Source organism: Siphateles boraxobius, unplaced genomic scaffold, assembly GCF_051911475.1.
Source record: "Siphateles boraxobius isolate OS27281-9 unplaced genomic scaffold, OSU_SipBor_1 106, whole genome shotgun sequence".
Lineage (NCBI taxonomy): Eukaryota > Metazoa > Chordata > Actinopteri > Cypriniformes > Leuciscidae > Siphateles > Siphateles boraxobius.
Genome location: NW_027508707.1, coordinates 43,253 through 64,712, shown reverse-complemented (window position 1 = coordinate 64,712; position 21,460 = coordinate 43,253). Strand labels below are relative to the sequence as shown.

General features: G+C 38.3%; 1 protein-coding gene across 2 annotated transcripts; it reads left to right on the top strand.

Moving 5' to 3' along the window:
* Positions 1–460: 460 nt before the first annotated feature.
* Positions 461–19,567, top strand: nfe2l2a (nfe2 like bZIP transcription factor 2a). Of its 2 annotated transcripts, none has more exons than XM_077247104.1 (5): positions 461–2,042; positions 9,127–9,384; positions 16,284–16,379; positions 16,511–16,657; positions 17,635–19,567. In XM_077247104.1, the coding sequence occupies exons 1-5, from the start codon at positions 2,001–2,003 to the stop codon at positions 18,850–18,852; spliced, it is 1,761 nt and encodes a 586-aa protein (XP_077103219.1). In that variant the 5' UTR covers positions 461–2,000; the 3' UTR covers positions 18,853–19,567. The 2 variants fall into 2 exon arrangements, with proteins under 2 accessions (XP_077103219.1, XP_077103221.1); XM_077247106.1 differs by having other exon boundaries at positions 1,828–2,042; positions 17,638–19,567.
* The last annotated feature ends 1,893 nt before the right edge of the window (positions 19,568–21,460 follow it).

The following is a 21,460-nucleotide window of genomic DNA, read 5'->3' as shown; positions in this document are numbered from 1 at the left end:
CTTTGCACTCAGTTGACAGTTTGATTGAAGTGTCACATTGTGGGTTGATCTTTTAACAAGAGTAATTTTGTCATGTGACCATTTCAAACCTTTAAACACCCCATGCATCAGTGCAGTCAGATCATTCACACACAGGCCAAATCGGTCATCCATTTGTTTAACCCAAGTAACATTTCAACTTTAGTTTAGTTTAAAGTTGTATAATTATAAACTCTTAAATGGTTTAGAGTGCGGTTTAAAAGGTTGAAGATTAAAGCTACAATATGTATTTGTTTTCGCCATTAGGGGTCGCTAACCTCTTACAATAACATAGGCATAGGTTGATGACGCATAAGCGGAATTATGGAACTTGTCGTCATGCCGATGGATCTAATAATGTTTATGAATGAGTGAATAGATTGATGTTTTTAACATGACTGTGGTATGAAGCAGGACGCGATTGCTAATGAGAGACAGATTTCAGCGCCAAACGCGAGTCCCGCGGATATAAAGGAATAAGGACATTTCATTCTACCGAACTAGACGCAAGTGCTGAATTAATACTCACACAGCTCAGTTTATTACATGAATGAAACTTGTGAGGTAATGCAGCGCTGTTTCACTTGGTCTACACTATCACACTAAACTGCATTTGAGTGTGTTAAAAGTTATAATGTTATTCTATGTGTTAGTTTGTCTGTATGAGACTAGCATAAGCTAGATCAACATTAGAATAACATACAGATCATATTCTAACATTCTATCATGTTGAGCTATATAAAATTGATTAGTTGTATGTACATTTGATCACCTGTCTAATAAAGTTCATGGAAGAGCGGCGTCTCCGTCAAGTCGAAGTTTGTCACGGACGTGGAGCTCTCGGCATCTTGAAAACGCCACGCTGATATTGATCCTCGTTTTAGTCCTTCTTTTGTCCCAAAGTCTGCTTGCCATAATGTTTGAACGAAACAACAACAGCGTGAGCGTGCCACTAGACGTAAGTTGCCCACGTCTGTCGCCATGGTTACTGTGGCAGTACGAGCGGAAACCGCAGGCATATTACGGATTTTGTCCGCGACAGGCGACAATGACCAGGGACGAGCTATTCTTTAAAGTTGTAATTTCTCTGAAATTAAAAATCTTTGGGAACTTTGGGGATATTCTAAGTACACAACTGCAGGAAATATATTACATTGTGCAAGTGATTTTTGGATATTTTATTAAAAAAAGATTACATATTGTAGCTTTAATTACACCGGCTCAGCTGACATTAAAAGCTTAAGGCCGAACAGCAGGTGGCGCTATCAGACAGACAGACAGATAGACATACAGGTCACGAGAGTTTGTAGGTGTGTTCAAATCATGTGCTTTTATTGTACTTTTTGATTGTAGCCTAACGTGTCCGCACAGTGAAAGTACATGCAGGTGCAACAATGCTCCATCAAGATGTCTCTGTAAACCAGATAGAGCCTACAATTTTTGGTTCCTGCAACATTCCTGAGGGAGCGCTCAGGGATCAGTTGTTACAAAAGGCGATGATCAACCCTATTGTTTTTTTTATATAAATAAAATAAATGGCAACATATTTGAACATTTGTATGCTAACCCTTAAAACCCCAAATGTTAAGGCACATTTCAAATAAATGTAGGCTATGTAGAATACTTATGTTAAAGTGTTATCAAAGTTTTTTAAGATAGAGAAGTCTATAGAGTTATAGTTAAAATAAAGGTTCAGCTAAGTTAACATTCAGAAGGTTCACAGCAGATGAAAGGTAAAAGGGGGCGTAGACCGCAGACGCTCAGCAAGCGCTTCCTATTGGAGTGTGGGCGTGGCCAGCGAATGACTGGGGCTTTCCGTGAATTTTCATAACTCCTCAGTCAGATAGCGGCAGCATTTCCTTCACAAGTGCATCGACAATCGGACGTATTTATTTCCAAGCCATATATATTTCGCTGTGAAGGATTACAAACAAATAAATCACTTCAGGAGTTACGGCGGATGAGGAGAGATCCTCTCAGACATGATGGAGATTGAATTGCCTAAACTGCACCAAAGCCAACAGGTAAATAATATTTAACTACAATAACTAATCGCGTTACTAATGTTACAACATTGTTATTGTAGGCTAGCCTGTTTTAATAGTATTCAAATAATACTAAAATTATTAATTGTAATTTCACTATGATGTTACATCAGGCTGCCCTTTGAACCTCTTATGTGATGTGTTTATTGCTCTTGTCATATTTGTGTTACCAGCGCGTTACAATCACTTCATGGGACTTTTAACAGCTTTGCGTGTTTTAAAGTTTCAATATGAGGCTATTTTGTACATCTCTATAACTCATGATGACATGGTGGAATAGTTGAAACGTCATTTTTATATATATAGTCCGTGTTAGAGAAGGCGTTTCCTCCATCCCGTTTCTAATCTTTTCACCCGGGTTTCTGCATCATTGAACTCGAACGAAAGGAAGGAATTAGACTAATATTAAAAAATGTATGTGAAAACATATCACAGTGCTGAATGTCTATTGATGTGAGGCGAATCTGGCACTCGATTAAACTTGTGTCATGAGATGTGCGTCGTCGCGCTGTGATGTTTGTGCGTGTGATACAGACGCGTCTGCGCTCTCGCGTTCTGCGCATGCGCGCTCACTAATGCACAATAGCAGGCGGACCCAATCTGGAATGTGTGTGTTTATTTTATCCTTGTGTCCTGACGTAAAGGAGTGATCCTCAGCTTTAAGACATTAATCTCTCTCACAACTACTGTCATTCTTTATACCTAACTGAAAGAAATGTTTTGATTGCACTTTATATAAAAAAAACTGTCATTGAAACACATTACATAACGGCAACGCTGAATAGACCAGTAGTGTTTTTAGTGAATGCATGAAAATATATGAATCAAGGTTTCATGACATCTTTTTATACTGACATCCCCCATAACAACACGGATGGTTAAGAGAAAGTCAAATAGGGAAATACAAATATACAAGCAAAACACCATCATTATAACAAACATGACACTAAAAGAAAGCAATAAACATTCATTTACTAGCATATGCTGGAACATAAACCCTAATGTACATTACTGATAGCAAAACATTTAAAGAGAAACCTAAGTTTTAAAATCAAAAAACATAAAATGTGATCTGTTACATGGAGAAATGTATGCTTTTACTGTGAATTATTTGTTATTTTTTTTACTTTAAGTGTTTACTGTAGCATTTTACAGGTAAAATTACAGTATTTTTTTACAGTGTACAAAACGGGGCCTAATATTCTTACAAATTAGTTTTCATGAACAAACACTTGACCTTCAGAAAATCGATTGCTAATCACAGAAGGTCGATCTTTATTTGAGCCATTTTATTTTCTCTGGTTTTGTTTTTCTCTTGCAGTTATTTGCAAACCGGTAAATATGATAACACTGAATAAAACATTCAGACAACATTTATGAAACACACACACACACACACACACACATTTTTGGGTGAACTATCCCTTTAAGTTGTCATTCATGAGCTTGTTGTTTATAAGCTTATATCCTATGTAAATTTACAGATTTTTTTTATTTTATTTATGGTACTGTATTCAGTTGATCATGTTAAAATGATGACACTGACTGTATGATCCCGTGTTAATCGCTAGATTGAGACAGTTCTGGTGAAGACACAGCTGGAACAGGCCAAAATCCCTGTTTTAATACAGATATCTGACGCATGTAAAACTCACAGCCTCTCATGCTAAGATCTTTTTATGTTAGATGAGATTTGATCAAACACATAAAAAAAAGTCACGTGACACCATATTAATTAATGTGCTGTGTGTTTATAGGCTACCTAATGATCTGTTCGGCAGTATATAATGTGATAAAGTTTTATTAATAAAATGATTAACTGTTCCCACAACTCTGTATAAATGTGTGTGCTGATGCCCAACGTACACATTTGAATATTTTGAAGGGGATTATATTCCAGTAACTTTTATGAGATACAGATGCCTGTAAAGTATTTGAAATATGATGACGAGGCTGTGGTGTGTGTGGATGTGCATCAGGGGGACGTAAGTGAGAGGTCACCCGCACTGAAACACTGATAAACAGGTTTGGCTCCTGAATCGTGCCTGAAGAAAGACACCGAGAACAAGGTGTTCTTGTTCCTACAGTGGTTTATTCCACATTCCCGCAGTCTGGAGAGGAACAGGAAGTGAGACGGGCCTGAAAAATAATCTCTTGATTATCAGGAAACTTTGCAGTTTTAATAAAAGCTCTGGTTTCCCGTTTCCATCAACCTGGATAATGATTACTTGAACACTTTGATCATTAATTATGCAGTAAAGGTGTGTCTTGGATATTATTTCCACTCCTATCCGTGACATTAATGCCACTGCGTATAAACATGCACACGCAGTACTTTAATTACTCGACTGATGTTTCATATAAAACACACTTAGTGATGTGATGAAGATGCTTCAGACATCAGGTCAGAAACACTCACTGCGATCAGTAAACAGATCATATTTACTGAATACTGTTTCCAGGAAAAAGCCAAGAGCCTTTTACATTTTAAAGGAGCAGTTCATCGATAAATGGTCTTTATTTCCCCCTCATGTCATCCAGGCCCCATATTATTAAAGTTTTTCTTTCTGTGAAACACTAAATCATGGGCTCAGTGTTAGTATCATTGATACACTACACATTATTTGCAATCTTTTTATTTTCGGAGTTTTTGTAATTTTTTTTAGAAGTTTTAGTTTTAATATGCCTATATAGTTTAATGTCCATACGTTTTTCATATTAGTTTATTTACTATATTAGGTATTTTAGTACTTCAGCTTAAATGAAAATGAGAAATGTTGCCTTGGCATCTTGAACCATCTAAAAACCAAAAATATTTTTCAAAAAATTAAAATGTTGATATATACATTATATATATATATATATATATATATATATATATATATATATATATATATATATATATATATATAGTTTTAGTTAACAATAATAACCCGAGTGTCAGATTATTTTTTGCTGTTTGTCATGAAAAGGAATTAAAGCACTTTAAATATAGTGTCCAAGTGATATGGACTGCTTTTATGAGATATTTATCGTCATGTTTGCAGAAAAAAATCACCATCCACATTTTGTATAGGCAACAGAAGTGCTTGTTTAGTGTTTCACGGGAGAAAGAATAATAAAGAAGAGAAAATAATCATTTATTATAACAATAATAATGATGATGATTATGGTAATAATACTAAATAGCCTGCCCCAATAGTTTCACTTTTGGATGAACGGTTCCTGTTGTGTTTTTAACCATCATCAGATTGATAACATGTGCGCTTGTAAACAGCAGGATACGGTTAGAAAGTAAAAGGCTCTTTAGAGATCCAAACATCCAAACTAAACAGTCGGAAACACATTCTTCATTGATTCTTCATAGAGGAGGAAGAGTGTGTGTGTGTGTGTGTGTCCAATCTTCTCGTGAGAGCGGCCTGTTTTATTATCAGTGTTATGGATGTTTCATCATCTCAGTGTCTCCACCCCTGTCTGTTATCTGGAGTTATCCAGAGAGAGAGAGAGAGTGTGTGTGTGTGTGTGTGTGTGTGACGGGCATGTCGCTACATGCCTCTGTCTGACGCCACTGTCTGATCCACTTAATTATAATGGAATCATTCGCATGATTTTATATCATTTAACGAGCTAGATCAGAAATTCATTTGTACACTCTAAAAACTGCTGGAGTTGTTTCAACCCAATTTGGGGTCAAATATGGACTAACCCAAACCAAACGTTGGGTTAAAAATGTAATTGTAATGTAAATGTAAATTTAACCCAACGGCTGGGTTTGTCCATATTTGACCCAAAGTTGGGTTGAAACAACCCAGCAATTTTGAGAGTGTGTGCTGGATAAATGATTAGATTTGTTGCTGCGTTCAGTTACATTGTAACATCGTATGATGTCAATGCTGATGTCTGATTCAGAATTGCAAAAGAGAAATGCTTCCTCAAAAGTGCTCAGTTCCTCTGCTGTCAGTACACACTTCTCCTCTGTTCAGTCCCCGCGCCTTGTGATCTGAAACTACATAGGAAGCTGATTTTCTCCAGATCTCGAGTCACATGCTCGTGTGTGTTCACTCACACACACACACACACACACGCTCATGAACCATGCAGAACTGAAGACGTTTATGCAAAGCGTCGCGTCTGTAAATAAACGCCAGAGGAGGTTAAAGAGTAAGTCACTAAGTAATAAAGATTTGAGTTCCTGCAACTATCAATCAAGAAAGTCTGAGGCCAAGGTTTCATAAATATTTTTGTCTCCCAGCCTGGGAAGAATTTGAATTACCAGCATTTATGATGATGTATAATATTTGAACAGGAGTAATGTAGCATTTTGCAGTCAAGCGCGAGTGCAGAGTGGCTGATTTAAAGGGACAGTTCACCCAAAAAATCATATACATCACATCGTTCTGAACTGAAAGACTCCGTTCATCTTCGAAAAACACAAATTAAGATGTTTAAAATGAAACCTTCTCAACATTGAAAGTCCATTCCACCAAAACTTGAATGCTTAATAAAGGTGTTGTAAAAGAAATCCAAATGAATCGATTGGTTTAATCCAAACATGATAAACGAAGCTCAAACTTGCGCGAGAACCAATGGGTTTTGTTAAGTGTCAAACGAGCTGTTTCAGCTTCCGTTTATCATATTTGATGATGTGCTCGATGCATACGCTCATCAATATTTATATGCAAATGAAAGCCTAGATGAAAGCGTTCATTATATAAAGTGAGCGTGTCTCTCCAGTAGACGTAAACAGCTCAGCTCATATTACTCTGCGATGAACGTTTGTACTCGAAAGTGTGGAATTTCAATGGATGGAAAAAGAGGATGAGAGAATATTACAAAATATTCCCATTTGTGTTTCGATGATGAAAAGTCTTACGGGTTCGAATTAGGATAGAATTGTCCCTTTTGGATGAACTAACACTTTAATGAATGTATTGGCTAATGAGACAAAAGCAAAATTGCTGCAATTAAACAAACATACAATACCCAAAATGTATTTTACTCTTAACTTGAAAACTGGAAATGTGCATTATATATCGAAAAGCCTGCGCGAATGTTTTGGAACGGTTACAGCCGAATCTCCAAATGGCCCTATATTGCGATATTAATATGTCAATATCTCGATTTATCACCAGTGATGGTGGTTGTGTGACGTCTAAGTATCTGATTCTCAAACCGGGTTTAAAAATGTGCTTTGTTGTTTTGTAGGTGTTGTGGGCACATTCATTAAGGTTTATCTATCTATTAAGAAACACTTAAGATGCTGAAATGCTAGGTAATTGTTGCAGTAAAACACATCAGTATTTTTGTAATACAGCCTCTTTTCTTATCCGTCTGGGAATTTTAATATTGCATCAGAGATGGTGGACTCATCGCTGGACTAGCTCAACACTGTTAGTCAGTCATATTAACAATATACTGCAACAGCTTAAAGAGATTTCACCTTTAAACAAGCTAAACGCTAAACCGATGAGCTTGTCCCGCATCATCAGTGCTGGACAATGTAGTTCAATCAAGTGTTGAGTTTTTTATGTACTTAAGTATTAAATATAAAAAGTATTTATCGATGAGCCATGTTTATTACCCAGCACTAGTCAAGAGGGAAGGTTAGTGGATGAAGGCATTTAATATGTTATGTTTATATAAACTTCAATTTACTAAAAAGCCAATTTAAGTTTCTCCAGTTCGAAGAAACAGGGAATCCTAAATTTTGACATGTAGTCGAGTAAAAAGAGTGATATTATGCTTATGAAGTTTTTCAAACTAAAAAACTTAAGTACTAGTGTTGTTTTTAGAATCATTGTTGTGGTACTATTATAGTTTTTATTAATATTTAGATTATTTTTCCTGTCATTTTAATTTTAGTCTATATTTTTAAATATAGTTTATATGTCATTTCTATTCATTTTTGTTTCAGTTTTTTAGTACATAAAGGTAAGCTAAATAAAACCGAGAAATGTTAGCTTGTAAGGGTTTAGTTTCAGTTAAAGTTTATTTTATTTCAAGTAATGAAAGTGTTTTTTAATGGTGATAGTTCTAGTTAATAATAAACCTGGTCCACATCTGCACATAATAGAAACATTAAAAGAAAGAAGAAAGCAGGCCTATCATATTATTCTGTTGGTCTAGCAATGTCACGTCAACCCGCCAGCGGCAAGGACGCAAACTATATTTTTTGTTCTCTGTCCTTGTGTGTGACAAACACCCTGATATCTGTAGTTAAAACAACATGGCGGGTGGCGTTTCATTCTCGCTGCTGATTGGTCGAAGCCGCTGTGCACTCCTCCAGATCTTTGTAGTGCACTTCTCTAGAGTGTTTTACCACACAATATAAAATTACAGTTTGTGGTGTGATGTTTAAAAGAAGTGTGGTAACCAAAAGTAATGTGGTGGTAATGTATATGGTATTTATTTGATGAACTGTAAAACATGACCACAAATGTCTGAGTTAAAGAAAAACAGTAGCTACATTGTACGTGCTCACCATTTTTGTTTCTTTTTAAACACATTTTGCATTCACTAGTGATTTGAAACGCTCTTGCAGTGTGACAAGAATAAATATCCCATGTAGTCTGTCAAATAATCAGAGCATGCATATTAATAAAGTAATTCGAAAAAAAACGTCACACAGGACAAGTCAACTTCCCACACACAGACAAAATGTGTGTGTGTGTGTGTGTTTTTAGCAGTTGAAGAGTTGAAGGTCAGAAATATGAATGATTTTTTTTCCAGTGGCCTTGCTTTTGATTTGTCATCTGACCTTTAAATCTGGCACTAACATTAATAGTAACACTAACCTAGTGTGGATATAGGCCTATATGTATATATGTAATTGTGTGTGTGCGTGTTTGATTTGGTATTTCCCAGAGATGGGATGAAAAAGGAGAAGCAACATGTATTATTCATCCTGTCTTGTCGTTGCATTGATGATGGCATTGTGCGCGCACGCGCGCGCGTGTGTGTGTGTATCTGAGGAGGGCCGGGCTCGACAGGCAGGGTGTGGTCAGGAGTGTGTGTGTGTGTGTGTGTGTGCTGCCTCTCATCCCGTCTCTCTTCTTCTCTGTAGGACATGGATCTGATAGATATCCTGTGGAGGCAGGACGTGGACCTGGGAGCGGGCAGGGAAGTGTTTGACTTCAGCTTCAGACAGAAGGAGGTGGAGCTGCGGCGCCAGCGTGAGCAGGAGGAGGAGAAGCGCCGGCAGCGTCTGCAGGATCAGGAGAAAGCTTTACTGGCACAACTCCAGCTGGACGAGGAGACCGGAGAGTTCGTGCCTCGAAGCCTTCCAGCGCAAACCAACACAACTAATGGAGAAATCACACAGGTACGCACGCACCAATACATCCCATGAGACCTTTCATAGAAACACACACACACATAGGTGCTCAACAGGTCTCGCTCCCACACACACACACACACACACACACACACACACACACACACACACACACACACACACACACACACACACACACACACACACACACACACACACACACACACACACACACACACACACACGTGCTTGCTCATGTTACTGGGTGCAGCTGTCTAGTTGCTTGGTAACCGCCACAATGGCATAATTACAGGAACTCGGGAGGTAAACGCAATTCTACGAAATGGAAACGTAAACAATCCCAACACAACATGGATAGGCGTTAAACACCTACTTTTCCCTGAGGAGGTCAGGCACATTTGTGTTTCGCAGATGCACTACGTGATTTAAATCTTGTACGAAGTGAGTTTTCCTTGCATAACCTTGGCATAAAATTATGGAGCAAACTGCCTACTAGTTTTCGACTAAAGGCTCGTTCAACACCAATGACGTTACCTATAACATTTTAATAAATGAGAATAGTAAAGTCCACACCACAACTATAACGATAACGGCACGTTGCAATCACTTTAAGAAGGATGTTTTTTCCAGCTGATGAACGATCAGCCAATCAGAATCCAATAAGACATTAAAGAACTCAAACATTTAAAGTGGCAGACGCCAGTTATAATATACAATGTTATCGTTCTGTTGTGTGGCCGATAATATAGTTATTTGTCTTGGTGAGAACAGGCCTCTCATAGAAAAATATGAGACAAACAGTAAGAGTTTACAGATATAAAATAATTGTAATGCAGTAGCTCAGATCATTTGATGAGAAATGTTTGAGATCACTTTTGATAGCAGCCCAGATAGCAAGGTGACATTGATGCAATGTTGAGTTTTGATCCAAACCATCCTTTTGGTTGAGATTGACATTTCAATGTTTAAAGTATGTTGGATCAGCACACACTGTTGGTGACAGTGATATTGAACTAACACTAGGTGTTCGTTCAATATCAGTTAGCTCAGTTAGTTCAAGAGCCGATGGCTCTGTATGCTGTTGAATCGCTCTCGCTGTACTTCAATGTCATACACCGATCGGTTTTAGATGCAACACTTAGAGTCAAACACACCTATTGATTTATTGTTTTTGAGCACAAGATCATGAAAGTTTATCTCTGTGGAAAGCTTGTGGTGTTCCTCAACCATGGGGCATTTTCAAACTATGATGGGCATTTTCAACGCTGTACCCGATTTGTTCTAATCCACTGGGAGTTTGGTTTAGGGTTTGGGCTTTCCAGTTAAGCGGATGAAGAACACCTATTGTAGTTTGGAAATGCCCACTAGTTAAGGGCACGTTTACACTACAACGATGTAATAAAAACTGAAAAGTTTTTCTTTGCGTTTTTCGCGAAGAGAAGACAACATTGTCAAAATGATCCCTGTTCACACGGATACGCGAAAACTATTAAAAATGCTGTATTATTCATGCCAGGCCAGTATTTGGCGAGGTCATTTTTTAAAGATACCCATTTTTTCCCAAATTCGCGTTTTTGTAGTTTACATAGAGACAACAACTGTATCATATTCAAAAACGTGCACTTTGAAGCCCATTTTCATAAGCTAGCATTTTCAGGCCCCCAAAAGGCAATTGTCGTGTAAGTGAACGGCCAGAACGCACAAGTTCTCTGTTTTCAGTTGAAAACAGTGTAGTGTAAACGGCCCCTATGAAACACCCATTTTTGGTCCTGCATGTGCCCTTCTCAGTAGTCTAATTGATGCTTCCTTAATAGAGAGAAAACACAGGTGCGTCCTGAACAGAAGTGTTGTTTGTTGAACCACCTGATATATTCACACGACTTCTCTGGCACAATTTTAAACGTTTACTTTATTATTTCTCTATTCCTTTGTTTTGCATGCTTGGTTTTTGTGTTTGATTTTTATTGTTATTGGCTTTAGTAATGTTTATTAGGAAATTCCTGATTAAAGTTCCAACAACATTTAGGCTAGCCGATTTCTTGAAGTACCAGTTACACAAACATAAGAATGTCCCAGTCAACACATGTCCCGTGTCCCGTTTAGACCAGAAAACAGTATGTCAACAGTCCTGGTGAAAAATCCAGCATGAATCCGATGCTGGTCCAGGCTGGTTAGCTCTGGTTTAGCTGGTGGGTCAGCACAGTCATGCTGTTCTCAAGCAAACCAGAGCTCTTGAAGCTGTTTCAGCATTATTAATCAGTTAGGGCCCTATAAAATCCCTTTTTTTTTGTATTTTTTTTTTTTGTTTATTACAAAAATGTTTTGAAGGGAGGCAGCTGAAATGACGGGAGGGGTTGTGTCGCCCAGATTTGCGTCCCCCGGTCTGCATTTTCCCCAGACATACGTTCTTCTCCCACACAAAAACATAATTTCATTCCAAATATGTAAAATTCCGTGAAATTCCGCATTAACACTAGATTCCGCGTTAATTTGCCAATTCCGCAATTCCGTCCGCGATTCCGTGATCGCGGAAATTATAGGGCCCTAATCAATGTCATCTGAAGTTTTGAAGAACAAAGTAAACATTCAAACTGGTGAAACATTTCGAAGGATCAAAGGATTTGTCTACCGTTTAAAAGGATTTGTACAAAAATCAGTTAAAAAAAGCTTGTGTACATTACAAAACAATAACATTTAGAGATATGAAAACAAAGAAAAATGCCAAATAACAGCATAATCATAAGCAGTTTGTTCAATGACGGGTTATGAGAGGAGCTCTTTCGGGACATTGAATAGCAACTTAATAATGAAAGTTCAAAATTAAATTGCTGTTTTTAAAGACTTTTTTAAAAAGACAAAATCCAGCTGTAAGTCACTGATTCCAAAAAGCTGTACATAAAAGGTGTCATTGCAGTCAGGAGCCCAAAGTGAAGGGCCAAGAGCCCAACTGAAGGAACACGGATCACCATAATGGTGACTTCAACAACCTTTATACATGTACCATATGAAATAAAAAAGGCCAAACAGGTTTATAATAATTGAACATGCTGATGATGTTTTTGGAGTTGTTTAAGCAGATTTTATATTATTTGCAGTTTATTTAATCTAAGGCTGTAACTCAGTTGAAGTTGATGTGTTTCTGCTTGTCTCTTCTCTTTGTTTTGTTCTCCTTGTTCCTCTTATCTTCAGTGATTCTGCTTGTTAACTGCAGGTGTCGAATGTTCAATCATCACTTGTAGAGTGAATCTAGTTTATTTCACTCACTGCAACATTGCTTCAGTGTTACATTTACTATAGATTGGGACCATGTGAAAACTGAGCACTGATCATTTAACACTGAGGATTTTACTGTGTACCAATAAACAACCTGCAACATGTGTTTTTCTTTATTAAAACATTTCAATTAATAGGATAATTGTTTTGGTCTTGAAACACACACACTACACACACAAAAAACATGATATGCAACACAAAGGGGAGCGCGGGGCACAACCTAACGCAGGGTTAAATGTAACGCGGACCTTTTACATTGTTAGTCAGGATCAAGCAGATTGTGTTTCCGCTCTTTTTCTCCTGCTGCCAGAAGATGCTCTCCCGCGAATTTGTGGAAAGTTTTGATAAGATTTCGTGAAGATACTGGACAAAGAGTGTTTTGACTCCATGCAAGTAAATTTTTTCATCATAGGTTTTTTTCGGTTTCTGAGTGTGGTGTGTACGTCACCAAATCTATCTTTATCTGACATTAATCACTGTCTTGTTGGCTAAAGCATAGCACCGTTTTGAAACATGTCAGCAACTCCTAGCAACTGTTAGCTAGGCTTAAAATATTTTTTTACACAGCGGGGTTAGTTGTAGCACAGTGTTATAACTAAGCCGCCAAGTGTACAATGATAATCAAATGAAAACGGGAGCCACACAACGTTTCAGGTTTGAGTATTTATTTATATACATTTAACTTTGTTGGACTTTCACAAACAATGTTGGAATGATTATTTTTTTTAGTTTACTATGCATTGATCACTTGTTTAGCCTGTTTTTAATGCAATAAACCATTTAAAATTTAATTTTAAGCTCGTTTTTATTATTTTTACTGTTGTTATTATTATTATTAATAATAATAATTTTACATACAGCTGCCACACACAAATGTAATTCAATTGTAATTACAATATTTGATGATTTTATTTATTTATTTATTTATTGCAAAACTGTGCAGCCCTTTCCTATATCTCTATCCATGATATTGATCCATAACAGAATGATGATTGGATTAGGGATGGAAGTATGGATATCTATCTATAAAGATGCACAAACAATATCAAACTATACAGATAAAATAGTACTGAATGATGTGTGTTTCACACAAGTGTTACAACTAACCCCTCTGTCTGTTACAATTAACCCCGCAAATGGGGTAAGTTGTAACATTTAGACTTCTGTCACTTTCAGTGCAACTGTACGAAAATGGTAGGTCCTAGAAAAAAACTTTAAGTGTTCATTTGTAGCAGAGATGTGTATGTTGCCTGTGTAAAAAGAAAGATGAATCTAACTTAATTATTTTTTTAATAATTGAGCCAAAACCAAAATGTGTTAGGTTGTGCCCCGCTCTCCCCTACATTAGTTTTGTTGTGGTCTTGCTGGGATCATACCAGCACCCAGAAGATAACATATGCTGGTCCACCAGCACACATGCTTGCCAAGCTGGTCCCAGCGTGCAAAACCGAAACCATCAACCCCATCCCATGGTGGGAACCAGCAAACCAGCATATCATAATGAGGACCAGCAAACCAGCAACCAGTATCCCATTTTGATGTCAAGAAAACCAGCAAACAGCATCTCATGTTGGGGACCAGCAACCCAGCAACTAGTATCCCATTTTGAGGTCCAGAAAACCAGCAGCCAGTATCTCATGTTGGGGACCAGCAACCCAGCAACTAGTATCCCATTTTGAGGTCCAGAAAACCAGCAGCCAGTATCTCATGTTGGGGACCAGAAAACCAGCAACCAGTATCTCATGTTGGGGACCAGAAAACAAGCAACCAGTATCTCATGTTGGGGATCAGAAAACCAGTAACCAGTATCTCATGTTGGGGACCAGAAAACCAGCAACCAGTATCTCATGTTGGGGACCAGAAAACCAGCAACCAGCATCCCATGCTCATCCCAGTATGCAAAACATACCTTATGCTGGGTTTTTCAGCAGATAGAGTAGTAAGTCTGATGCATAGTCTTCGAAAAATAGTAGGCGAAAAGTCCCCGGATGACCTACTACTTCCAGCGCGCATTCGATGGACACTTTACTATCCCATGAATGATAGTGAAGGTCACATGACAGTAACAAGATGGCGGACGGAGTACGTCCGAAATTCATTCATAACCCACACACATTCATACTAGATGAAGAACGTCCTATTTTAACGGTTGGATGTAGTACCTACTGATTCAGACGCAGCGCATGTCTTGCATCGATTACTCTGCTTGCACAGCACTTTGTGCTCTTGCCTTTAGTAGGAGTGAGGCAGATGAGGACGGACAGTTTAAGAAATGAGAAGCACCGTCCTGATAATGCTGACATTGATAATCACCTGACCTCCGGCCCTCTCCTGAATACTGCTTTATCAGGTAATCATTCATATTCCTGAATCTGTCTTAAATGTGAGGGATGTAACCGATCTCCATTACATTTTTAGCCTTTTCCCACTGAAATGAGAAAATTGACTGACATGGCTATGTTGTGATATTTAAAGAGTTTAAGGTCTACATAAGCAGCTTTAAAGAAATTGTCATTGGAAAAACCTAAACTCTTTCATTCTACAAGATAAAGTTGGAATACTCAAATTCTATGCAGTTTCATGGAACATGAGCTGAGATATACAGTAGTTGAATAATCTTCACGTCCCTTCCTTAAGCTCAGAGGTGTTTATTCCTCTTCCTGCATAGTTGAGCTCCAACACAACAGCCTGGAAGTTATCAGTGATCCGAATGAGCTTGAGAATCTGCTCCAGGTGTGTTTAGTTAGGGCTCCAGATAAACTCAGCTGGAAAGATTGGACACCCCTGCCATTGTGCTTCCATTTGTAAATGGCTATTGTAGAAACCGCACTATTGGATTTAAGATAGATTAAATAAACAGAATTAACATATCTGAATGTGACTATGTATGACAACTGAATTGACTTTAATTTTTTCTTTTTCAGATTTCAGAGAACCCAGAGGAAAAGAGGCAGTAGTCTGATGTAAGCCAGATCTTTAAAACATGAACCGTTGGACCACTTGTAGTTATAATGACATCAGACTTCTGAAACTAATTATATTTTTAAAGGTTGTAATGCTTGTCATTTTTGTCCCGCTTTTAAGATTTTTTTTTAAGAATCATCTTTTGTATATTTTTGTCATTGATTGTGTTAAACTATTAAATAAAAGAAAAGTGACTCAACTGCTGGACAGGTGTCATTTTTATTCAAGTTTCCCCTCAACTTTGAAGTGGTCACGTACCACTGAAGTGCAGTTGAAATATTGTTTCAGCATTAACTCTGGGTACATGTTTTATGTTAACATTACATTTCAGTTTTATTTTCAATGTTTCAACAAAAGTGATTACAAAGTGAATCCAACTACAACGACATTACCAATGATAAAGCAAGATAAACAGGAAAATAACATGTTGCAGGATTAAAAAGAAAGTTAGAATTAAAGTAAAAACTTTAATAAAACCTTTTATTAATGCATCCAGAGAACATGTAATTAAATTTACAGAAAAAAAAAAACCCAGAGCACACATACACATGTACACAGTCCACTTTACCAGTAACCAGAGATCATAGATGTTTTGTTAATATATGTTTTGTTTAAAAATCGCATTTACTTGTGTGTGTCCTGCTGTGTGTGTGTAAATGCAGTGGTTTTATTTGACTGTGTACCTGCAGAATGGGGCTTTCGCAGAACACGGAGGTGATGCCCTGTCATTCGATGAGTGCATGCAGCTTCTGGCTGAGACTTTTCCGCTAGATGAGCCAGCTGAGGTAATTACGGGATATATATATATCGCCCATAAAACACCTCACACCTCTTGGCAACACAACACATATACATGTCACTGCACTTCAGTCTAATTGTCTCTCTCTCTCTCTCTCTCTCTCTGTTGTCTTTGCAGCCAGCTCCACCTTGCCTGGATGCCTCTGCTCCACCATCTACAGATCTCATGATGTCCACAAACATCCCAGTCTTTACCCAGAATCCTTTGCTGCCAGGCTCTCTGGATCAAGCCTGGATGGAGTTGCTCTCACTCCCAGAGTTGCAGGTACGAGCCCTAAACCAGACCTCACTAACACCCTGGAGTCTGTCCAGGGAACAAAATGAAAATTGTTTTTACATTGCAATTTAAAGCATATACTTCAAATAGAGTTACCGGCCAAAAGGCGAGGTATATTAATATGTCCAAGCTAACTTATACTTACATTTGGTGTTTAGCTAGTGTTAGTTTTGGACCCTGGTCAGATAAGATGCCACCAGCGCTATCAATACTTTATAATATCTTAATGTAAAAACCTTAATGTGCAATCTTAATGGGATGATTCACCCCCAAATTAAAATTGTCATTGTCAAAGCACCATTATTTTACAAAAGCATGTTTTGTTGTTATTGTGAGTTTAAAAAAATAAAAGTAAACCCTTTACAGTTTGCATTACTCTTATCTGTATGACCAACAATTTAGTTGGTTAAATGCAAGTGATCGCGCCGACGCCTGTATGTCATGCAGTAAGCGGCTCTCCACACAAACACTTACGCCTGACAATAGCGCACATTTATCTAGGTTAGCATTAGAGCGTGCAGACTTGTAAAGTTGCTACTACTTACATGTTTTAAGCGATAAGCCATATTTGAGGTCGAAGAATGATTGGCGAATGATTTCCTGCCGTTAACGATCTGTCCGTTACACTGCGTGATTTATTTATTTTTCTGCGAGTAACCGACAAATAAATTCTTAGTCGACTATTAGGAGGCAGCCCTAGTTTAAAGTTAATGTCCTTTTATATGAATCGCATCAACATTTCCCAATGCACTGACTTCTACGGAGTGAAGCATCAAGCTACAACGTTACCTAGTAGATCAAGCGTAGAAACACTCAAGTTTAAACAACTGTAACTGCCAATTTCCCAGACAATGCGCAAGAGTGTAACAATGCTTTGTTCCCAACTTATTTTGTAAACCCCATTGTCTTATACGAGTCTTCACATTGGATTACGGTGTTGATATGCTTCTCTTTTGTATTTTTAGCAGTGTCTCAACATGCAGATGCAGGAGACATTAAATATGGATGGATTTATAAAACCTTCCGGAGAAGCACAGAACCCAAGCTACAGCCAATATCTGCCCGGGATGGACCATCTCCCGCCCGCCCAGCCTGAGGGGTGTCCTCCTGAATACATCAACACCTATGACGGATCCTTCAGCAATGTGGTGTCGCCCAACCTCAGCCAGATGAGTCTGAACGTCCCAGACGTGGGAGCAGAGTTCAGACCTGAAGAGTTTAATGAGCTGTTTTATCCAGAGATGGAGGCAAAAGTGAACAGCGGCCCTCTCACATGCGACGGAGGACATATGGTCAACCAACTGGTCGAGATTTCCAACGATCCTCCTGTAAATCCAATGGATCTGCAAAGCTTTTCACCAGGAAACTCAGGAAAACCAGAACCAATGGTGGAATTCGCAGATTCTGATTCTGGTTTGTCGCTGGACTCCAGTCCTCACATGAGCTCCTCGGGGAAGTCCTTAAACGAAGACGAATCCTTCGGTTTTAGCGATTCCGACTCTGAAGAGATGGACGGTAGTCCGGGAAGCATGGAGTCCGATTATACCGAGATATTCCCGCTGGTTTACCTTACTGACGAAGCTCAGGCATCTCTCTCAGAGAAATCCTCCGCAGAGCAACAGGAGATGAAAGCAAAGAACCCAAAGACGGAGCCGGTGGAGGCCAGCGGCTTTTCCAAACCTCCCTTCACCAAAGACAAGCAGAAGAAACGCTCCGAGGCCCGGCTCTCCCGTGATGAGCAGAGAGCAAAAGCCTTGCAGATCCCGTTGACCGTGGACATGATCATCAATCTGCCTGTGGATGACTTCAACGAGATGATGTCCAAGCACCAGCTCAACGAGGCCCAACTCGTCCTCATCCGAGACATCCGGCGGCGGGGCAAGAACAAGGTCGCCGCGCAAAACTGCCGTAAGCGGAAGATGGATAACATCGTGGGTCTGGAGTACGAGCTGGACTCGCTGAAGGAGGAGAAGGAGCGATTGAAGAAGGAGAAGAGCGAGAGTAACACCAGTCTGAGAGAGATGAAACAGCAGTTGAGTACCCTGTACCAAGAGGTCTTCGGTATGCTTCGAGACGAGCAGGGCAAGCCTTTCTCACCCAACGAATACTCCCTTCAGCACACCGCGGACGGCACCGTTTTCCTCGTTCCCCGCCTTAAAAAGACTCTCGTTAAGAACGACTAGCTCTGTTTTTTTCTTCTCTCCTTCAACACTTGCTTCTGATTTTTGGTACTGCTTTTCTCTTGCTAACACTGTGTCCTGACCAGGCATGACGCAATAAAGCGGAAAAGGCTCTTCCACGTCAGTGTGTTTGTGCTAACCAGCCACAGGACAGTTTGTCAATCAATTGGCTTTAATTTGTGCAGGATTGAGGTGGGTAGTTCCGCAATGGAATCTCATTGGTCCAAAAATTTGCTAGACATTAAACATCAACTATGTTGATTTTTGGTGCAGTTTAGTCGCATCTAGTGTCGAGAACACCGTCGCCTCCAGAAACTTGTCACACAACTGGTTAGGACACGGTGTAAGTTTTACGCAAAGGAAACAACTAAATAGGAGCGTATTTTGCGTATACATCAACTGTTGAAATGGCAGAACTATTATATACGTTTTGCGTATTCTACTTTCCTAATATTCTTAATCTCTGTTGGATTTTATACTTCTTTAAATTTTCTCTGAGATTATTTTACCTATATGGTTTGTAAATACATTTATACTTTATTTGCTATTGAGATAGGAACAAATGTATTGTACATAGATAGATCTTGTTTAAGTATGCTAAAAATGGTATCATCATTTTAAGTCTGCACTTATGTCAGTTTTTATATCTTAATTTACTATTCTATTGCTATTTTATCTCTTGACTTTATGGCTTTATATTAAATAAATATTTAAACCAGTGAAGTCTAATGTGGTCTTGAATGGAAGTTGGTTTGTGATGACATTTGGTTTGATGACGGTCAACAAATGGAAGGAAAGAGGAAGTGAATATTAACAATAAGGAAGCAGTTAAAATTGATTAAGACATCATACATAAAGTATCAAAAGAGGTGACCTATATATTTTAGAGAACAATGGCACAACATGTCTACTACAAAAGTAATACGGTTCAAAATGAACCCAGAAAACTACTGAAACTTTGGATCATGATGATGTAAAGGTGAAGAGTGAAAAATAGCTTTTGTTTGCAGATATCACTTGTCTGATATGTTATCAGAAGCAGTAACATTAATCGTTTAAGTGTAGCTTAAGAGTCCAAAAAGGCCGCTGTATATTATCCGCCATTAAATCATAATCCATCAGGAGAAGGTTTTGAGCTCAAATTATTATTTTCTTGGAAACACTTTCCATTTTGGCTCACCACCAACACTTTAAAACAATACATGCTCACAACATCTACCACAATTCTTGAGATTTAATAAAACCATAAGCCTTTGAGGGTGAAAAGGCTATTTTTGTCCATTTCCCTCAACCAAACAGCCCCAATCTCCCAGTGTTATGCAACAGATCTGCACTGTTTGGCATCGTCCCATGATAGACACGCCTTCATTAAAGCCATGCTGGACAAAGTGCATCAGCAAAGAGGAGTTGTTTGCACCAGCACTTTCTCTCTCTCTCTCTCACACACACACACACACACACACACACACACACACACACAACCTTTGAACACAACAAGCCCTCTCTTTCACACTACAGTGATTTTCCATTGTCAGCAAGTCACGCCACACAAACAGGGTCAACCTGTTCAAAGACCCGGATTTACACGTCACAATGTAGGATCTTTTCACTCTCTACAGCTTAATGCATGATAAAAAAGGTGATAAATCTTCCATTGAATGCTTTTGTTCCTATGACAGCATTAAACTAGCATGCGTTCTCTTATTAACAAACCCATCCTAGAGCCCGTGGGTTATATGGTACAGTACATGATCAATTTTTTAAATCTGGTTGCTTATTAAATGTAACAGTTCTTCAGTTTAAAGCCATCATGTGACTTATTTAGTACAACTGTATCTTAAACATTTACCATGGTCATGGCCTTAATTCAGGGTCAGGGGAACAAAGTCCCCATGACAGGTTTTGGAGACAGATAAGCATTGTGTGAGAAGAAAAGAGACTGCGCTCACACAAAAACAACACACAAAATCAAACATTCTCAGGGCGTTTCAATTGTTTTTATTAAACAGTCAACATTCGGTAATGCAATCACATATATTCATTACGACAGTATGAGTGATGTTTTAAGACTATAAAACTTCTTTGGAAAATATTGTGTGAATATATATATATATATATATATATATATATATATATATATATATATATATATGGATTTACCCTGAATTACAAGACATCCTCATACTCTAAAAAATACAGTATACTGTCATATTATAAACATCCAGTGCCAGTGCATATTAATATTAACTGGCAAAATACTATAAAAATTTCCATGATTCATGGAATTTTCCTGTCAAGTGATTGAGATTCCTGTTGGTGTATGAATTTTCAGCAAAATTGTCCTTGCTTGCACATCAGTGAATGAATCTCATTAAAACAAGTCGGGTCACATTCCACCCCGAACTCAATATAGTGTAAGCTGGCCGTCAGAATTTTTTTAAGATTATTGAATCTTTAAATTAATTTTTAATTAGATTTACAGTACAGCGGTCACATTTACCCTTGTATGGTGAAATGCAGTCATGAATCGCTACACTATTGACATTTGCAGAAATTTTGGTCCAGTGTCTATTATTAATAGTGCATGAAGGCACTTTCAAACCGGGCAGAT